Raw genomic sequence first — 20,864 nt, 5'->3', positions numbered from 1 at the left:
TCTCCACATAAAGAGAACAAGGCTCAGAGGCTAAGCAGCCTGCCCAAGGTCACACCAGGGGAGAGAATGGGAAAGGAGCCTGGCTCTGCCTGACCTGCAGCCCAGAGGGTGTGACCAGGGACCCCCTTGTTGGTGATATCAGCCCCAGGGACAGGCTGACTACACCCTATAGCCACAGCTGGGCTATGCCTGTGCATGTATGCATGTGTGCATACGTGTATGTGTGTGTGCATATGTGTGTGTATGTGTGCATGTGTGTGTGTGTGCATGTGTGTGTGTGTGTGTGTGTGTGCATATTCAACCTCCCTGAGAAAAGAGCACTGGTCTGTGAGTGGGTGAGCTGTGCGTGCTCTCCGGGCCAGGCTGTGCTGACTAATGGGTATCATTCCATTCCTTTCAGTTCCGATAGACCCTGTGCCGACATGCAGGCTGTCATTTCCCACGGTTCATGCAGGTAATCAACATGCTGGCTCCTGGAGGGCTGGGAATGGCAAGCTCTGCCACAGCTACTAAGACAGACCAGTCCCTGCACAAGCCCCCAGCTCAGGGAAGAGCTGCCCCATCTCAGCCTAGCTTCAACGCTTCATAGCAGTACCTTGGGCAGAGCCTCAGTTTCCTCGTCTGTAAAATGGAGGCAATGATGCTGGCCTTGTGGGGTGGCCTAAGCACGATGACATTCAGGAAATGCTTGCCTCTTGGTGTGTAGGTGGTGGTAGCTGTGACGACGATGGTGCTGGTGGTGAGGATGGTGTTAGTCACATTTTGCAAATAAGGAAACTGAAGCCAGAGAAGGAATGGGCTTCCCTAACGTCACCTTGTTAGGGAATCAGTGGCAACGCTGGGCCTGAATGTTGTGTTTCTGGGTCAGAGGTCCTGCAGGACTCATCAGTCCGCGATGACCACGCCACTCCTCTGCCTGGTGTGCTCACAGTCACTGCCTCATCTCGCGGTGAGCCGGTGGAGCTCACCCGTTCTTACCATTACTCCGCAGGTAAGGAGGCTGAGCTCAGAGAGGGAAGTGACTTGCCCAATGTCACACGGCCAGGGAGTAGCAGAACCCTCTGCTGACTTTGGTTTGGCCCTTAGTGTTCTGGTTACAGAGTGAGTGCTCTGGCCTTGGTGCAGAGGCCCTTACCAATCCGCTTTGCCCAGGGAGTCTGGATGGGGTCCACACAGCAGCCTGGAGAAGGTACCTGGATCAGAGGCCAGTAGCAAGGTGGGCAGAAGAGAAGGAGGAAAGGGCCTCTACTTTAGATGCCCAGGGTGGAGTCAGGACTCCCCCACCAGCACCTACCCTAGCAGACTTCCTACCTCATCATGCTGCTCCATCCTAACAGCAAAATGGAAACTGTGGTGCCATTTTGCAGATGGAAAAGTTGAGGATCACAGAATCACAGCAACTTGCCCAATTCATGGAATTAGTAAGTGGAAGAGATGGACTTGCCAGTTCAATTTCTCTTGCCCAGGCAACACTTCCTCCCTCACTTAATTCATTCTCACTTTATGGGCTCTTTTCTTTCTCATCTTTTCTTCAAGTTACCAACCCATCTGCCCACCCCCATTTCTGCTCAGCCACACTGTGAACACCCTGAAGCCAGGGATCTAAGCTGACACACACCACGGTGTGCTTGGAGCCTAGCATAACCTCTGGGCGCAGGGGATGTCGTCGTGCTGCTGAATGAATTGTAAGTACGTTACCATTTTTCCAACTTGATGCCAGTGGTCAGCTGGGTCAATTTGGAAATTTCTGTTATTGAAGGACAACTTGAGTGATCTTTACCCAAATACAAAGGTGAGTAAGGGAAAGTGGTGTATTATTAATGTGTTTTTGGTTTGTTTTTCGTTAACAAGATAGCTCCACTTCTTAGTATCAAGTAGAGTTCTGGAGAACGGTGGATCAACTTGTGTAATAATGCTAGAGATCCTTTCACAATCCCCACTCCTCTTCCCTGTGAGGGGAACTTGGAGATAGGTGAGCGGACTGGAGTAGCTCTGAGATAGACCGGAAGATGAGAAGAGAACCCACCTGGAGGGTGAGGCTGAGCTGGTGATCTGAGCCTGACTGCAGGACAAGGACAGAGACGTGTGGGAATTCCACCCACCTTTTGGTTAATCATAAAACATTTAAAGGAAAGCTCCTGCAGCCTCAATACTGAGCACTGCGCAGGGATGACCTTGATTGCTATGGGAACTTGACTGAGCAGGGCCTTGCTACCTCCCAGAGCGGCAGCCTCCAGGCTGCACAGAACTGATCTTCAACAGCGGCACCATGTGGCAGAAGGCAAAATGACAGCACTCCATGGGCATCAGCTCCTTTTGCCTGTTCCTAGAGGTTCTTTTCATTTTGGTGCTGGGAATCATGTTCCTAGAGTTGAAGGCAGAGCTGGCCTGCTTTCAATGAGGTCCTCAGGGCACCTTGGTCAGAGGTGGAGGCGCTGGAAGGATATGGACTTCTACTCATGAAGGCAGTCACGGCACACTACAGTTTACCAAGTTTTTGTCCTTTTATTTTCTTCTGAACCTCACACCAGCCCTGGAAGACAGCAAGGCAGGGGAGCCTAGGAAATAGAGGCTCAAAGAAGGACTTGACTTGCTCACCTGAGGTCACCCACAAGGCACCATCCCACCCCTGCTGTGCTGCCCACACCACCTCCCAGAGATGCCAGATGCGAGTTTCCTAACCTGCCTGCTCACAGCAGCATCAGGACCACGATAGCAATGAGCATGAGGACTCCAGCCAGGATGCAGAGGCCCAGGAAGACGATGTCACTGGTGTCCTGAGCCACCACGGTCACTGGGCCCTCCAGTGCCTCCACCTCATCCCTAGGTGGTGCCTCCTGAAGGTGCTCAGCAGTGGCAGCATAGGGTCCAAGCCAGTCAGAGCCGGACAACAGATGGACAGAAGCCTCCTTCCGCCGCGGCTCACAGCGAACCTCGTACTCATGGACGTCCTCCTGCCCAGCGGCCGAGAAGTCGATGTACAGCACACTGACGATCACCGAGGTGTTGTTTCTCCTCTGCAGGGTCATAGGGCACTTGCTCACATCTGCCCCTGTGCCTCTAGATTTGTGTAGCCCTGGGTCCCAGCTCTAGGTGGCCCCTGACTCCAGCCCCATCCCAAGCCTCAGCATCCTCGCTACAGAGGGGCACTCAGAGGACGGGCTGTCTGGAGGGCCACATCAGATTCACAGGCCACTGTCTATCTGCCCTGACTTCAAGGAAGCAGGGTTGACAGAAGTTGGTAACAATAATAATAGCTAACAATTGGGGATCATCTCCCATGTTCCAGGCTCTGTATTTTAAGTGCACCGTTTCTTTTAATTCTCACAGTAATGATCTTTTTTTTTTTTTTTTTTTTTTTTTAGACAGTTTTTTGCCATGTAGTGCAGGCTGACCTTGAACTCACTTATGTAGCCCAGGCTGGCCTTGAACTTGTGGTGATCCTCCTGCCTCTGCCTCCCAGCACTGGGGTTATAGGTGTGTGCTACCATGCCCAGCTAATACTCTTATCAGTACTATTAATATACATGTTTTACACCTGAGGAAACTGAGGCCCAAAGATGGAAAGCACTGTCTGAGACTGCACAGCAGACAAGTGACAGAGACCATAGGGGTCTCCCCCGGAACTGTCTAACTCTTAACTGTGCTCCTTCCCATCTTGCTTCACTCAGACCAGCCAAAGAGTACCTAGCCAGACCCAGCCTTGATCCATTTAGGGATGTGACTACTGAGGTCCAGGGACTTGCCCACAGGGAGGCCCAGAAGCAAGTCCCCTGCCTCCCAGCAGCTTCCGCCTTCATGTCCTGTGGCCCTCCTTCTGGGATCTTGTCTCCCAATGACCAATCCTTGGTGTCCTTGCCTTTGAGCCGCTCATCACCCAGGGACAACGCCCTAGGGTTGGGAGAGCCATCAAAGAGGGACGTGTGTGTAAAGGAGCAAAAGAAGCAGGGATCAGAGTGCCCTGAGCAGGGCAGGGCAGTGTTATGGTGGGCAGAGCAGCAGGGACACAAGGCTACCCCCACCCATGCCAAATCTGCAGCAGCCATTCCACCCTTCAGACTGCCCGTCCTGCCCCATCCAGAGGGCACCACTTCTGGGATGGAGCTTCTACGAGGTAAAGCGGCCCCATTGGGAAGGCTTGAAGGGGGTCACCAGCAGGAGTTTCACGGACTAGGTGCTTTGGGGTCTCAGGCTCTGTTCTCATCAAGGGAGCCTTCTGCATCTGTGCCTCAGCCTGGCTTCCTTCCCACCCTCTGAAGCAGACTTGTGCCCTGGGCTTGGGGACACGGGGCAAAGTAAGACAGACCTGAGAGCAGAAAGAGACCCATAAGAGAACTGAAATCAATCTGCATAATAAAGGAGAGAAAACCCCAGGGGAGGGGTGGGGGAAAGCATGAGGTTCTGATGAGTGAGGGAGCCCCAAGATGTGGTGCTGAGGGGAGGGAGGAAGCCAAGTCTCTGAAGGGTTCGGAGGGAGGTGTGGCGAGGTTGCTGTTACATTTGTGCTGCTCTTGGCCATCTGAACCTCTGGAAAGCAGCTCCATGCAGAGGCGGGGCCTCCTGGTCTAGGGTTGATAAGGGTTACCCTAGGCATCTATGAGACCATGGATCTCAGGTTTTATATTTCCAAGCCACTGACTCCATGGTTCTGTGGTTCTGGCCTCTGGCGTGGCTCAGTGACTCGGAGACTAGTGGCTCCCTGCCCTTGGTTCAGGGAGTCCGGGATTCCCTGTTTCTGGGACTTTTTTGCCTCTCTTATCCCATGACTCTGTGGAATGTAGTTCTGTCCCAAAGAAAACCCTGGGAGGCTCCAGGGTGGAGCAGGGGTGACTGCAGGAGGTCTTGGCAGCCGGCACAGAGCCCCCCCAACACCATCTCCTCTTGGGTCCAAGGATGGGTGCTGGACGGCAGGGGTCAGCAGGCTGGGCTGCAGGGACAACAGGGCCATCTGGCTCAAGGGGCGGGGGTGGGGCTGCTGGAGAGCCCCTGGCGCCTGAAAGCCGGCTGCAGATGCCTGGAGCCCGAGGCTGGGAGTCTCTCCAGCAGAGCCCACTGTCCAGTCCCCCGCCTTCCTGACCCATTCGTCAGAGCACAAGCATCCAGGGTGCTTGGGCCACTGTCCAGGGACTCTGAGGGGTCCACGCCTGGGTTCATGGCCTTTGAAATCCAAGGGTAGTAGAACAACTTCGTGCATAATGCTTGCAGAGCAGGGCGGGAGGTGGATCCTATTATTGAAAGGCCCTTGATGGGTTTGGATCACCAGGTTGGACAGGGTGGGTAGAGCTGTGCAGGGCTCTGATGCTCTGCATATTAAAGGGGTGAGGAACTGGGGGCTCTGGGGGGCTCTGAGGGAGAAGGGAGAACAGCAAGGAAGTTTGTGGTGTTCACCTCTAGGGCCCCTGAGAGGTGCGCCAAGGAGGCTGAGGGCTGTGGCTGGCTGTCGGCCAGGACCCTCTCTTCCATCTCTCCAGTCTGAGTGCTTTACTCACTACATCTGTACTGAGCAAGGCTGTCGAGGTCAATGAAGCCAAGAAGAGGTGAGCTCTGAACTTGGCTTACGCAGAAGTCCAGGAACAGCGGGGCTCAGAGCACCCTTCCTTTTGCCTGGCCCCCTCCCCTCCCTCTGGACCCCTACCTGAGACTCAGTTCCACAGGTGTCAAAGCGGGCCTGGATCCGGAAGCTGCTGCCGACTTCCTGGGCAGCACAGTTCCGGCTGCCCAGGTAGACCTTGGTCCGCTCCAGCGGGGCCAGTGCCTGCGCAGAGATCAGGATCTGGAAGTGTGTGCGGGAGCAGCTCACGTTCATGGGCACCACTGGGAATGAGAACGCGGAGCTAGAGGCTGTAGGGGCAGTGGCTGACCCCACCTCTCCAAGCCTCCCAAAGGGCAGTGAAGGGGAAAACTGAGGCCCAGGGTGGGAAAGCTCTTCTGGAGACTTATCGGGCACAGTGCAGGATATTTTACACGTGTGAAGCCATAAACCCCATGGGACAGTGGGCTCTTGTGGGCAGACACTATGTCTGATTCTCTCAGTGTCCTCTGAGCCCAACAAATGTTAAATGAATGAATTGAGTGAGTGCATGAAAATATTTAATCATAATAAAGCTACTATTTGCTAGTCACCTTGCCATGTGCCCGGCAATTCACCCAATCAATCCTTTATTCATAATGAACACGTAATGAACAGCTATTGATGGCCTACTATGTGCAAGTCATTATGCTAAGCACAAGAGATACAGAAATGAAAAAAACAAAACAAAACAAAACAAAACAACCCCAGCCCCAATCCCTGCCCTGGCAGAGCTCACATTCTAGTTGGCAGAGGGGTGATACGTATATAAAATGCACGTAAGTGCAGATGGTTCTGAAGGAAAAATCAGGAAAAAACAGAAGTCAGAAGAGCGGCCCAGGAAAGGGGCAGGGAGGTGCATGTCTGAAGCGGGCAGGGAGGGGAGCCGCTCTCCCTCCCTGTGGCAATCTGTGCGGACGCTGCCCTAACTCCATTCTAGTTCTAGCAACGAAGCTCTGAGAGCTGAAGTCTGCAGGGGCTGCATTAAGGTTTTGGCCTTTAGATCGCTGGGCTCCTGAGTTCGCGGTCTCTCAAGCTATTTGGCGGCCGGGGCAGCGTAGTCTGACTCTGTGTGTCTGGGTCTGCGTGAGTGAGAGTGAGTGTGTGTGTGTGTGTGTGTGTGTGTGTGTGTGCACGTGTGGGTGGGTGGGTATGAGTGTGCGCACAGAGGCACATGGGCGGGTGTGGGTGGTGGGAGGATGCAGAGGCTTGGATCTTTCAGCCCCTCTCCCGGAAATGCCTCAGACATATTTCAGCTCTGGTATCTGGGCAGCCAGGGATTTATGGGCCCTCTGTCTCCCGAGATGATCTCCACGAGGCTGAACTGTGCGTCACCCCGGACACATGCCGTGCTGCCCTCCCGGTGGGGCGGCTGCTAGCAGCCTGGGCCCCATCTGGAGCCTGGCCTGGAGGGAATGGCCCATACGGCCCTGGGAAGGGATGGCTTTGGGTGGGGGCTCCTGCGTGGGACCAGAGCCTGCCCGCCCCTGCTCTCTGCCGCACTGCGTGGGGACAGGCTGGTCCTCAGTCACCCCGGGCTGAGAGGAGTCAGACCTGTCAAGAAGACTAGCAGTGGCAAGGACTCTAAGGACCCTGTGTCCCTGTCCTCCCTTTACAGGTGGAAGACTGAGCCCAGGAGAGAGAAAGGGACATGCCGGTCCACGGAGGCACAGCCCAAGGGCACCCTCGGCACCTGGCTCCCTGAGACCCGGCCCCATGTAGAAGTGGAGAAGGAGATGGTGCCAACAGAGCTGCTGCCGTCCTCCTCTGCTGTAGGGACAGAGCCCACCGGAGCCCAGAGGGGTGGGGTCTGCCCAGGTCACTTCTCACCCAGCAGCTAACTGCAGCTCTCTTTCCCTCATCACTGGGGCCCCCAGCTTCTTAAGGAAAGGTAAGGTAAGGAAAGAGGACAGGTCCAAACAGGCCTGGGACACGTGAGGACAGAGGTGCTCAGGGCCAGGCCTTGTGACCTGTGTTCCCCCATTAATCTTTGTGACTGCCTGTCTAGGATATTCATCAACAACCCCACCCTCTTTTGTGGTACAGGCGATTGAATCAGGGACTGATCTACATCCCAGAGCTTATTTATTCATTTATTTGTTTGAGACAGGGTCTCATTAAGTTGTCAAGATCCCCAGGCTGGGGTCAAATTTGTGATCCTCCTGACTCAGCCTCCCAGAGTGCCGGAATTATAGGCATGCACCACCACACCCAGCTTCATCAACCCTTTTTATAAACATGCCTGCTTGCATGGTCAGTAAACGGCCACCTCTGGGTGTGGCCCTGGTCTGGTCAAGCTCAGCCCAAGCATCCTCCTCTTGTCCTGCTCAGACACACAGAAGGCAGGAGAGTGAGTTCTAGTCCCAGCTGTGCCCCTGGCTGCTCGTGTGACTGTGGGGAGTCGGATCCGTCTCAGGGCCTCCATTTCTATACCACCAAAATGATGGCCTCGGCCTGGCCAGGCTGAGAGTGCAACAGATCCAGGCACAGCCACCTGGCATCCATGGCTCAGGGAAGAGTGGTGGGAGGAGAGGAGAGATGGTGGCACGGTTCCCTACTAACCAACACTACTAAGACCAGAAAAGCCCCATCCCTGCCTCCCCAGTCTCCTCTGCAGCCAGGCTCGGCCATCTGAGCTCAGAGCAAGGAGACAGAAAACATCTGGTGAGGGCTTCTAGACACGCTTTCGCTCTCCTGACAAAAGGACATTTTGGGGGTCTCCTCCCCTACCCTCTTCCAGCCTTGACCTTGGACATGATGCCCAGAGTCGTGGCAGCCATGTTGCCACTGTGAGACCGAGTATTCCAGAGATACCGTTTGGGGTAGTGTTTTTTTGTTTGTTTGTTTTTTTGTTTTTTCTCCGGTACCGGGAACCGAACTCACCACCTTGTGCTTGCCAGGCAGGTGCTTTTGCTGCTGAGCTAAATCCCCAGCCCCTTGGGGTAGTGTTGTGTCCCTGAGCCACCATAGCAGCTGCCTAGCTCCAGACGTCTTGTGTGGGGAAAGACAAGTGCCGTTTGTTCCACCGGCATTTCAGTGAAGTGAGCAAGGCTGCTAGGCTTCTCTACGGCTCTACCAACCATTTCCACAAAGACTATTACCATGCCTTGTGTATTACCCTGGGCGCAGGGGATCAGCCGCAGTAGGAGAGGGGCCAGGGCTCCATGGGGGAAGAGGGCAGGCGGGGAGGAGCAGGAATCACGTTGTTAGGAGCAAAAGAAGGAGGTTCCCACAATTGTGAGAAAGGCCCCGGGAAGTGGCAGCTGGAGGTCAATGGAGAAGGGACAGAGGACACCCAGGGAAGGGGGACAAGTTGGTGGGATGGAGGCGGCTCCCACTCACCTCCAATGTAGGCCACCGAGAAGCCCCTGCCGGTGGTGCTACGGTCCGTGTGCAGGACCAGCAGGAGCTGGCTGTGGCTCGAGGTGATGGGTGGCGGTGAGTGGCGGCCGCACCAATTGCCCAGCAGGGGCGCCTCCTCGCTGGCCCCATCGAAAGCTGCCAGGTGGTCAAAATCACAGGTCCTGGTCAGGCTGTTGGGCTCCTCCAGGTCCAGATCCAGGAAGAACACTTTGACCCGGTAGCCAGGAGGCAGGCGGATGGTCCAGTGGCACCGGATGTTGTTGGGGTAGGAGCTGGGGTACTGTGGGCTGGAGAAGTTGCCCCGCACAGCCATGTACACCTCCTGGCATTCTCCTGGGTGGGGAGAGGAGATGGGAGGAGCAACAGGGAGGAGGGTGAGTTGTTCTCTGTGGAGACCGCTCAGGCCGTGGGCACTGCAGGGTCCCACCGCTGCCCACAGACCAAAGAGTTGATACTGAAGCTTGCCTCACATTGAAACTAGCTGAAAGCTAGTTCTCGTTCTGACTGCAGTCCCTGTGAGAGCACTGGGCCTGTGAAAAGCTCTGTAGTAATACCTGATACCGCAGCAGGAACACCTAAGTCACACCCCTGGCTGGACAAACAGGCCAGCGAGAGCTTGCCCCGCCCGTGGTTGGGCAAGTGTCTGCTAAAGCGACCTCTGTTAAAGGCTTGGTCTCCACCAGACTACGGGAGGTGGTGGCGTCCTTACAAGATGGGGCCCAGTGGAAAGTAGCTCGGTCATCAGGGCACTTGAAGGGGACATTGGGACCCCAGTCCCTTCCTGACTCTCTTCTGCTTTCTAGCTGCTACGAAGTGAGCAGCTTTGCCCCACCATAAGCTCCACCATGATGTTCTGCTTCACTAGAGGCCAAAGACAATGGTCAGCCTACCCCAGACTGAACCTCTGAGCCGTGAGCCAGAAGAACCCTTTCCACCTTATAGAAGTTGTTTCCCTGAGGTATTTTGCCACAGAAGCAGAGACCTGACCAACACACCCATTTATATTCTAGCCTTGCCACCACCTCCTAGTGCTAAGAGCACAGCACACTCTCCCCTCCATGCCCTGCACATGCCCTCCCTCCTGCTAGGACGGCCCCCTCTTTCTCCTGCCTCTGGCTAACTCCCTCATGGCACTGCCACAGCCTCTCCTCCTCCAGGAAGCCTCCCATGATTCTTCCTATTAGCACGTGTCATCCTCACCTCATCCGTCTCCCCTCTGGACTGAGGACTCTCTAAAGTTTCATTCATCTCTTCCACCTCCTACATGCCAGGTAAGGAGAAGCCCATCAGGAACTCACAGGCAGGGGAGATGGACGTACAAACCACAGAAATGGTGAGAGTGCAGTGTGAAACTTCTCTGAGGAGTTGAGAAATGACCTGACTCTGTCTCAGTGAATCAGGAAGACTTTGGTCTCGGGTGGAAAGCGGGCTGGAGCACCTCAGAAGACAGTGACCAACCCCAGGTCCCAAGGGGACAAGACTCTGGCCCTAGCAGCATAACAGGGAGGCACAGGATCTGGGGTGGGCCCCACCTACCTGAGAAGTAGTGGGCCTTGAAGCCCCGGCCTCCGATGTTGAAGTCCGACTTAAAGACCACCTGTAGCTCGCGGCCCAGCGACACGAGGGTTGGGGGCCTGGTGGCACCACAGTAGTGCTGCCCGTGGGCTGGCCCGGGCCCCCCAAGCACAGCCACGTAATCATAGGTGCACTGCTCACTGGCCTCCACCTGGAAGTCCACGAACACCAACTTCACAGTGGCTGGCCCCGTGGCCCGGATCACCCAGCGGCATTCCACGTTGTTGGGGTAGTTGTTGGGGTACTCGGGGCTGGTGAGAACCCCGGACAGGCCAGTCAGGACACCGCCACACACATCTGCAAGGGAGACCTCTTGAACTGAACTTTCCCTCTCCTTGAAACTCCAACCCCTTTCCCACAACACACCCCCTAAATGCTGCGCCCACAGGGACGTCCCGGGATCCTCACCGCCATCACTGAACCCCTGGTGCCTGGTGAGCACCTATGCTGGGCCACCTTTGCACACTGCACCCCAACCCAGCCAAGAGGGTGCTGCAGTCTCCCCATTCTACAGCAAGAAAACTGAGGCACTGAGAGTTAAGTAACGCACCCATCTGTGCTGGGGTTGCCCAAGCAGACCCCGAGACACGGACTGAAGGGAGTTTATCTGAGAGATCTGGGGAGGTGAGTGTGAGGCTGGAAGGAGCAGGGGTGGGGAGTCGGCTGCTGGACCCCTGTGAATGGCCTGGGGCACTGGGTGTATCACCTAGGGGAAGAGAGCTCTGGCATTTGTACCCTGAGTTCCCAGAACCAAGCCGAGGGCTGCTGGGGTGGAGCGACCTGCCTGGACTTTACAGCAAAGAGTCAAGAAAAGGATGCGGAGGCTGGCCATACAGCCGGGAAATGCAAGGCCCAAGGGCCGCACGCAGGACCTGAGAGAACGTCCAGGCTGGAAGGAAGACTGACCAGAGCCCTCTCGCTCCATGTTGAGCTTTTCCACTCCCCTCAGGCCAGCAGCGCCCAGAGGCTAAGGTGCCTGATTCAGGGAATGGGACCAAAGTGTGGCTTGAAGTCTGAAGCAAGTAGCCTCTATGCTATGCCTTTTGTCAGCTTGTAACCCTGGACAAGCGACCCAGCCTCTCTGAGTCCCCTCAGAATATTAAAACTTATAGGAGCTGCCCAGCCCTGCCCCCTGGACTCTGATTCTGTCAGTGTGCAGAGACGCTGCTGACAGCCCTTGGGAACCCAGTGTGCCAGATGCCAGCGGCTACTGTGTGGGCTGGAGGGCACCAGCAGGGAAGGTGTGCCAGGGAGGTGCTTCCCAGGCCCCAGAGCCTGACCCCTGTGCAACTGTGTCCAGAGCACTGCCCTGGGCCACTAGGGCCTTGGCTTCTTCTTCTATTGTATATGTGTGTGTGTGTGTGTGTGTACTGGGACTCGAACTCAGGACATCGAGCTTTCTGGGCAGGCACTGCACCCCTGAGCCATATCCCCAGCCCAGGACTTGGCTTCTTGTCCAAGCGCTGCCACTCTCTGCTGCATGACCTTGGCCTCAGCTTTGCTGTCTGAAGTGAGAGGGCAGGTGAGACCCGCTCAACACTGGACTGAGTGGAGGCTGCCTAACTGGGCTCTGGGCTCCTCAGTACCCAGGGCATCTGCTGGCACCTGGCACAGACTTCTTTTTTTTGAGATAAAGTCTCACCAGGGTGGCCTCGAACTTGTAGCAATCCTCCTGCTTCAGTATCCTGAGTGCTAGGATTACAGGCATGCACCACCATGCCCGGCCCAAACTTCATTCTTGTGCTACATTTACATTCAGCTATCTAAATAAAAGATGGTACCCAGCAGGGCATAGCAGCGCACTGTAATTCCAGCATTTTGGGAGTTGAGGTAGGAAGATCCCAAGGTCAAGAGTCTCCTGGGCACCTAGCAAGACTCTGCCCCCCATAAAAGAAGTAAAAGGGGCTGGGAACAAACCTCAGGGGCAGAGTACCTGTGAGTTTGATCCCCAGTACCACCAAAAAAGGAAAGAAGAAGAAAAGATAGCACCTACAGATCGTATGCCTTAGATGTAGAAATTTAGTTCCCTGGGGTCATCGACATCAGTGTGTTTTCAATGATTGGCTTATCATAAACAATGTAGAATGTATGAACTTCTAACATAAATGTACATCACTAGAACACGGCCTCTCTCCCTCTCAGCTATTGGGAACATAGGCCTCCATGGGACAGAAGAGTATTCCTGGTTATGAAAAGGTTGGGGCCTGTGGCCTATGGCACTGTGACTTTGCTATCCTATCATTCTAAAACTCTAAGGACCCAGAGTCCCAAAACTCTGATTAATTTGGCAGAGGCTGGGTGCCCCCCTCCGCTAGTCTCTGGGAGCCCTGTGGAGCCTGTGGACCAGGAGCACTTGGGTTACCCGCTGCCTGGGCGGAGGGGCCAAACCTGTGCCCTCAGCCCTGGGAGAAGGAGGCGGTTCCTCTGTACAGAGAGGCCAAGGGCAGGAGGAGGAGCCAATGGGAAAGGAGGGAGAAGCAGGAGGTGGGGGAGGGCACACGCCTGCTTGGGGATCTCCCCAGAAGGGGTGGGTTCAGAGACAGGGAGGGAGGGAGTCAGCAGCTGCACCAGGGCCCTGGGTGGGGCGGGCCTGGGCGTGCAGCAGTGGGACCCAAAAGGGGGCCACAGCAGAAGCAGCAGCGGTGGTGCCCCCGCAACCTGATGCCAGGACAGGGACAAGTAGGACAGGGCACAAGAGGCCTTGTTCGGGAGCACAGGGCCCCTCTGGGGTCTGGGAGTAAGGAGAGAGGTTGATGCCCTGATGTGAGACAGAGCCCATGACGTTCGGAATCCAAGCAGGTTTGGGGACACGAGGAGGGCAGGTGGCGCAGGCCACAGAGCAACGTCTCTCCTCCACCTGGCAGCCGATCCCCCGCCGAACGCCTGACCTTTCTGGTAGCCTGCGGAAAAGCCGTGGCTGGCCACGTGCTTGTCGGAGTGGAAGACGACGGACATGACGTGCCAGGACGAGGTGAAGGGCGGCGGGGGCGCATGGCCGCAGAACCTGCCCAGCAGATTGCCCTTGTCCCCCGAGGCGCCATTGTAGATCTCCAGGAAGTCAAAGCTGCAGGTGTCATGGTACTCCAGCTCAAAGGCGTGGAAGGTGAGCAGCACAGAGGAGCCCTCGGCCACCACGATCAGCCAGCGGCACTCCGTGTCGTAGGGGTACAGCCTCGGGAAGTTGGGGCTGGAGAAGTTCCCGGAAGGTGCTGAGAGGACCCCTCCACATTTGACACCTGGGGCAAGGGAGAAGGAGAGGCAGAGTTGGTGCTGGGTCTCAGGGACATGTGGGCGCAGCTGCAGCCGGCTGCAGCGTGGGTAACACAAGCATGGCTCCTCTACAGCCAAAGAGCCACGCATTTGCTCATGTGCCCAATGAGTCTTCAAATACTTTCTTTTATTCACTCAGCAAATATTGCTGAGTGCTAGGCATTGTCTTAGAGCTGGGGTCACAGTAGGAACAAACCAGACAAGCACTGCTGCCCTCGTGGAAATGACATTCTAGTGAGAAGAAGGATGAAGAGGGACTAACAGAAACGTGTGGTAAGGAACAGGAAACAAGTGAATGAAGGAAGGAATGGGCTGGCCTCTAACCTTAGTTAGAACATTACCAGGCCCTAGATGTGTGCAGCTGGGAAGTTAAACATTCAGTGATATGTGTGCGGTCTATCACAGTGTTAAAACACATCCTTGGGCTGGGGTGATAGGGTGATACTCAGTCAGAGTGCTTGCCTAGCATACGTGATACTCTGGGTTTGACCCCCAATACTGAGAAAAAAAAGACATTCTATATGTATATATTTGCTTCTATTTGAAAGAAGAAACAATGAAGCCAAGCATAGTGATACACACTGTGATACCAGCTACATGGGAGGCTGAGGCAGGAAGATCCCAAGTTTGAAGCCAGCCTCGTTAATTTAGCAACTCGATGAGATCCTATCTAAGAATAAAGAGGAAACAATGACATGAAACTAATAAGTATAATTATCTTTCCGAGGGAAAAATTTAAAAAAAAGAGAGAGGAAATAGGCATGACAGCTAGACCTCTTTAAATGTACCTTGCTTCATAATTTTGACTTTATAATCACATAAAATAATTTATGTAAGGTTAAAAGATAAAGTTAATGTAGCACTTAAGTATCCAATATGAAACAAATAAATATTACTATGTATCAGCTTGTTGACGGTCACAGGGGAAAATGATTTCAAGTGACTTTGGGATACTGTATTTTGAATTCCCAGTACAATATACTCCTAAGGAGAAAGTGAGCCACAAAGAGATCTTAAACAATATTCAATAGTCTTGCTTTAGTAATAATATTAAATACTGTTATTTCACAGATACTATAGATATTGGAATAAAGCAAATAAGCATGCTAATGTTACACTAAGCTTTTCAGTGTAAGAGATAAAAAATATTAACATAAAATTTAAAAAATTAGCCAGGCATGCTAGTGCATGCCTGTAACCTGGCACTCTGAGAGGCTGAGGCAGGAGGATTGCAGGTTCAAGACCAGGCTGGGTAATCAGTAACTCAGTGAGACCTTGTCTCAAAATAATGCAGCTCAGCCAGGTGTGATGGTGCACATGTATAGTCTCAGCACTCAGGAGGCTGAGGCAGGAGGATTGCTGTGAGTTCGCGACCAGCCTAGGCTACAAAGTGAGTTCAAGGTCAGCCTGAACTACATAGTGAGACCTTGTCTAAAAAAAGCAAGTCAGTGTGGAGGCCCTGGGTTCAATCCCCAGCACTGAAACAAACAAACAAAAGCAAAACAAACAAACAAAAAACTCTCCTTGTGATCTTTCATATGAAGCAAAAATATCAATTTGAATGTAAGATTTCTTTTTTAAATGTATTTCCTATGTCTATTTACTAAACAGACCAAGAAGCAATGATATTTCAGTAGCATTATGCAGCCCTGAGCCTCAGATTAGGATTATGCCAAAATGAGGCAGGTCTCTTTAGAGAAATGGCCCGCACTGGGGAACACTCAAGGCGTGCTTGAAAGGTCGTCGTGCTAGATGGCAAAGAAGTTGTCAAAGGTCTCTGGGAGCATGTCAGTGACTACAGGGACCCGCCTGAAGACGAAAGAGGGTGCAGTCTGAGTGTCATAGAGGAATAATGATCGCAGGGAACTGAGACCCATCAAATATATAAAAGCTCATGAATTGGTAATGCAGCTCAGAAGAAATTAAAAAGGCTTCTTTTAGTGATTGCTGGGGCACTAATTCATTTTATGAAAACTGATAATTAGAGAGGGGAAGAAAGTAAGCATCTACCTCGCATTCCAGTATGAACTGGATTTTAAAATACCAAATAGCTAGTGAGAACAAAACTGTTATTTATAGAAGACTGCAGAAATAACCACAGCACTGAAAAATTATAATTTTGCAAACCTTAATGAAATACGGATGTAGATCACATCTTTCGTATCTGTTCTAATCACTGAGTGAAACCTAGGTAATTGAGTATGTAAGAATTCTCTAAAGTTCTTTCAACTTGGCTAAATGCATTAAAACTGTGTATGTGTGTGCGTGTGTGTGTGTGTGTGTGTGTGTGTGTGTGTGTGTGTTGAAATGGGTCTCTCTATGTTGTCCAGGCTTGACCTGAACTTGTGAGCTCAAGTGATCCTCCTGTCTCAGTCTCCCAGGTACTTAGGACTACAGGTATGCACCAGCATGCCTAGCTGAAATTTTTTATACCGGAAAATACTAGGTCTAGGAATGTAGCTCAGTTGATAAAGAGCTTGCACAGCACTGAGTTTGATTTCATATGAGAGAGAGGGAGAATAGCTAATTGGAAGGCTGAGGCAGGAGGATTGAAAGACTGAGGCCAGCCTTCATGACTGACACCCTACCTCAAAACAGAAAGGGATAGAAATGTAGTTTAGTGCAGGGTCCTGGGTTCAATCACCAGATGGAAAGAAAAAGTCAAAAGTGAGCTTAGTAGGGAACTTTATAATGGATGGATCAGACTAATAACCTCCAAACCTGTGAGCTCCCCACTGAGGAGCTCTACCATCACGGTGAAACCGTACACAATAGGTAACGCACACACCACCAAGTATAAAGTTTTCTTGAAAAAAAACTGAAGGAGGGGCTGGGGATTTAGCTCAGCGGCAAAAGCGCCTGCCTGGCAAGCGCAAGGTCGTGAGTTCGGTTCCCGGTACCAGAAAAAAAAAAAAAAAAAAAAAAAAAAAAAAAACTGAAGGAACCTGAATCTAATGAATCTCTGGATCTATATAGAAGTTAGAGTGAAATAGAGGCTAGGAGTTTGTTTGTTTGCTAGTTTGGTTTTTGTGGTAGGAATCAAACCCAGAACCTCACACATACCACTGAGCCACATTCCTGGCCCTTCAGCAGGTGTGGGGTGGGGGGAATGGGAGAGAAGTTTCTCATTAAAAATCTCACTAAGTTGTCCTGGCTGGTTTGGAGCTCCTGGGCTCCCTCCTTCCTCAGCCTCCTGAGTAGCTGGAACTATAGGTACACCCAGCCTAGAGGAACATTTTTAATTACAACATGATGATATATTCAACCAACTCCAGAATGTTAGAAATTCTGTAAGATAAATAACTCAGTATTTCAAAAAACTTGTGTGAGGGTGAGGCATAATTGTTACATAAAAGAGTCAAATATCAACCGATACCATGTATCTTCTTTTGGATTCTGATTTTAACAAATCACCTATAAAAAGATTTCGTTGGACAATAATTGGGGAATACAGGCTGGAGATGTAGCTCAGTGGCACAGCACCTGCCTTGCAAGCACAAGGCCCTGAGTTCGATCCCCGGAACCAATAATAATAATAATAATAATAATAATAATAATAATAATTGGGGGCCGGGCGTGGTGGCGCACACCTGTAATCCCAGCACTTGGGAGGCTGAGGCAGGAGGATCGTTGTGAGTTCGAGGCCAGCCTGGGCTACAAAGTGAGCTCAAGTCCAGCCTGAACTGCATGACAAGACCCTGTCTCAAAAAAGACAAAAAGTAAGAATAATTGGAGAAAACTGAACATGAGCTGAGTATTAGAAGTAATAAATTACTGTATCATCATAATGGTATCAGTATTGTATAGTTTTATGCCTTTCCCAGTTACAGATCTGTACTGAAATATTTATGGATGAAATAATATGATATCTGAGATCAGCTTTAAATGCCTCTCCACACCCAAGAGATGAAAGTGGGGTGGGGCAGAAGAATCCAGCAAGGTGGAAGATGAACGTCAGAGTGGGCTGATAGAGACGCAGGGATTTAGTATACAATTTCTTTTTTTTTTTTTTTACTGGGAATCGAACTCAGGACCTTGAGTTTGTGCCACTGAGCTATATCCCTAGCATAGCTTACAATTTCTTTTACTGTGTGTTTGAAATTTCTCAGGATTAAAAGTTTAAAATGTAACCGGCACTGCCTTCCCCTCCCACCCACTCACATGGAGCCCCCTCCCCCACGCCCTCTCCTCTCCTCACGCTGTTTTTCTTCATTATTCATCACCCTGGAACACCCTGCTTATTTATTTATCTGGCTCCTCACCAGCACCCTCCTCCACCTCAGGCAACCTTGGCCCCTTCTCTCAACCCCTACTCCATCTCTCGTTTCCGTGGGGTTCCTCTCTTCCTACCGGGGGCAATCCTGGCCCCACCACCACCACCACCTCTGCAGCGACTGGCCCTGCTCAGAATGTCTGGAGGGCACCGGAGTCCCTCCCTCCCCCCTCCCTCGCCCGCAGCGGGAGTCTGGGGCCAGGGCGGGGCATCTGCAAGCGTCTTCTTGGCAGATGGCAAGAGCCACAGAGAGCAGAAGCGGCCCCAGCCCTGAGTCTCCTCTCTAGCCCCACCTCCCGGGCTGCAGAGACAAGGAGTCAGCCCAGGCTTCTTTCCACCTGACTCAGGTTAGGCTTCTGCCACTCGCCAGCAAAGGCATCCTGAGGAACACACTTGGGGACAGCGAGACCCACGGGCATGTGTGTGCCGTGCCAGCTCGGGCTGTCTCAGGACGGTCCCGCCGCAGGCAGCTCTCAGAGGGACAAACAAGACAAAGCCACACCATGTGGCTGCGCTTTGTCCTGGGCTCTGGGGTCCAGAGGGAGGGCAGCAACCTCGGTGGGAACAGCGGTTTTCGGAAAGGATGCGATTCACAGAGGAGGTGATCCCCGAGTCTGAGTAGAAAGAATGAGGAGGTTGTTAGCTGGGGAGCACGGCAGGATTTCGTGTGTGCCTCTGCCGTGCACCTGTGAGCTGGGGTGCTTCGAGGGCTGACGACATGAAGGCAGGCAGATGGAGGGACATTCTGTCCTGTGTCGCTCCTTGTTCTTCCCCCAAAAGAAGCCGTGATGGTGTCCCAGGCCACTGCGTGAGTGGAGACCTTGTCCACCAGGGCTCAGCCAGGCATGCTGCCACCAGGGCCACTCTGTGGCACTGAAGCTCTGGTGGCTGGAGACAGGGACAGCTCGCTCGCTCCTCCTGCCACCAGGTGTGGGCTGAGACATGTGGGTGCCAGTGCCATCTCTGCCAGCCAGGGGGTGCCTGGCAAGGTACATTTCCTCTCTGGCTCCTCCAAGCTTGCAGAAATGTTTGCTGGGTTCTGAGGGCCTACACAGCCCCTGTGGAAGGTGAAATGCCATCACTCCAGCGTCACAAAGGGTCACACAGCACAGCTTTCTGGGACCTCAGGGAAGCTGAGGGCTTCTGGGGCCCTAGTGAGGGAGGCTGAGTGTGGAAGGCTTCCTGGAGGGAAGTTTGAAGAATGACCCAGAAGTTCTCAGGATAAGAACTCCAGGAAAGAAGAATCCTTTTCAGGCGGGGGAGCAGCACGGCTTAAGGTCCCCAAGGGTAAAGCATCCTCAGAAAGAGTTGTGATTCCCTTGCCAGAGCTCGGGATGCCCGAGGAGCACAGGGGACCAAGGCTGAGTCATACATAGACTCCAAGGCAGCACCCAGGAGCACTGAATGCCGTGGTAAGGAGGGCTGACACACCTGCCTGGCCCAGAAGCACAGCAGGCTCTCGGAGGACAAAGTGGCTCCTGCAGTGATCCTCTAACAGTTCTCTGGGCCATTCTCACCACCCTTGGTAACCGCGTGGCCTTGGACAAGCTTCTTAACCTCTCTAGCCCTCAGCTTCTCCAACTGTACACCGTGTGGGGGTTAATGCTCCCTCGAAGTCACTGCGAAGATTGGTCAATGCGTGTGAAGCAGGCAGTGGGTGCTCAGCAAACCCCCTCCACACCTCAGATGCAAAGTCAGCCTCCACCCACCCCACAGGGCCTCTTGTTTCCTGGTTCTTCCCCAGCCATCCCCAGAGGCCTGGCTCTCCCTGGCCCCCTCCTGGTTCCTGGGGGCCCCCAGGAGCACCTACCTTTCATGGCCTGGGCCCCGGGGCCTGCGCCCAGCAGTGCCACCACCAGCAGCAGATGGGGCCCCAGCTCTGCCCGCATCTCCTCACCAGGGGTCCCCATGGGGCTACAGAGCTGAGTGGGCCGGGACCTGAGGGTCTGAGCAGGGGAAGAGAGGTGGAGTGCAAGGGCCTCCAAGCTAATGGTGCTGTGAATAATTCATTGGCCTCGAATTAGTAAGCTGATCCCCAGGTGCTTCCTCTGCTCTGCTGAGGTGCTGGATCTGGTGTCACCAGGTTGACACGCTCTGAGATCTGCACTGGTCACGCTGTGTATGGAAAGGACACGGCCTGGGCCTGGAAGGAAACTGAGTGGCAGAGAAAGTGCCTAAATGTTAGGGGCCAGGCAGACTTGGGATCTACCCAGGACAGCCTCTCCCCACACAGGTGATCTTGGTCAGAGTCACACTGCTCCTGTGGGTCCCACTCCTCCTCCACCAGGGGATCCACCCGGCCCCGCTGCAGGGCCCTGGGAGAGGCAGTGGGTGGCTCATGCTAAAGCACACAGCAAGCACTCGCTCCTGGCCTTCCCGTCTTCACCCTGGGGGCGAAGCAGGAGCCTGAATTGGTGGGACACATGGGACAAGCTATTTCCAGATGCGAGTGTCCACACAGAGAAAGAAGTTTGCTGTGACAGCAGAGGAGGGAACGTTCTCATGAATAACAGAACTGGAACCTCGGAGCTGCACTGCACATCTCTCAGTGCAATGATGGCTTGAGGCCAAGAATGCTGAATGCTCCTCTATCTCTGCCGCCTTGCTTGGATGCCACTGTGTGCCGGAGTGGGGGGCTGCGGCGGCAGCAGTGCCCTCGAGGGCTCGTCTCACAGAATATGAGACCCTCCTTTTCCTCTGGGATTTTTTAGTTCTGTCTAGCCGGTACACTGTTTGTTTGTTTGTTTAAATTTTTTTTGCAGTACTGTGGATTGAACCCAGGGCCTTTGCACTGAGCTGCATCCCCAGACCCTT

At 53.3% G+C, this 20,864-nt stretch overlaps 1 protein-coding gene across 1 annotated transcript; it reads right to left on the bottom strand.

The window, feature by feature from the left end:
• Nucleotides 1-2,485: 2,485 nt before the first annotated feature.
• Nucleotides 2,486-19,939, bottom strand: Cdcp2 (CUB domain containing protein 2). Its single transcript, XM_005398534.2, has 6 exons — nt 19,861-19,939; nt 13,396-13,743; nt 10,469-10,804; nt 8,912-9,265; nt 5,636-5,814; nt 2,486-3,017 (listed from the first exon to the last, which is right to left on the bottom strand). The coding sequence occupies exons 1-6, from the start codon at nt 19,937-19,939 to the stop codon at nt 2,691-2,693; spliced, it is 1,623 nt and encodes a 540-aa protein (XP_005398591.2). The 3' UTR covers nt 2,486-2,690.
• Between the last annotated feature and the right edge of the window lie 925 nt (nt 19,940-20,864).

This window comes from Chinchilla lanigera, unplaced genomic scaffold (genome assembly GCF_000276665.1).
Source record: "Chinchilla lanigera isolate Chin_1 unplaced genomic scaffold, ChiLan1.0 scaffold00063, whole genome shotgun sequence".
NCBI lineage: Eukaryota > Metazoa > Chordata > Mammalia > Rodentia > Chinchillidae > Chinchilla > Chinchilla lanigera.
This window is presented reverse-complemented; position numbering and strand designations above follow the sequence as displayed.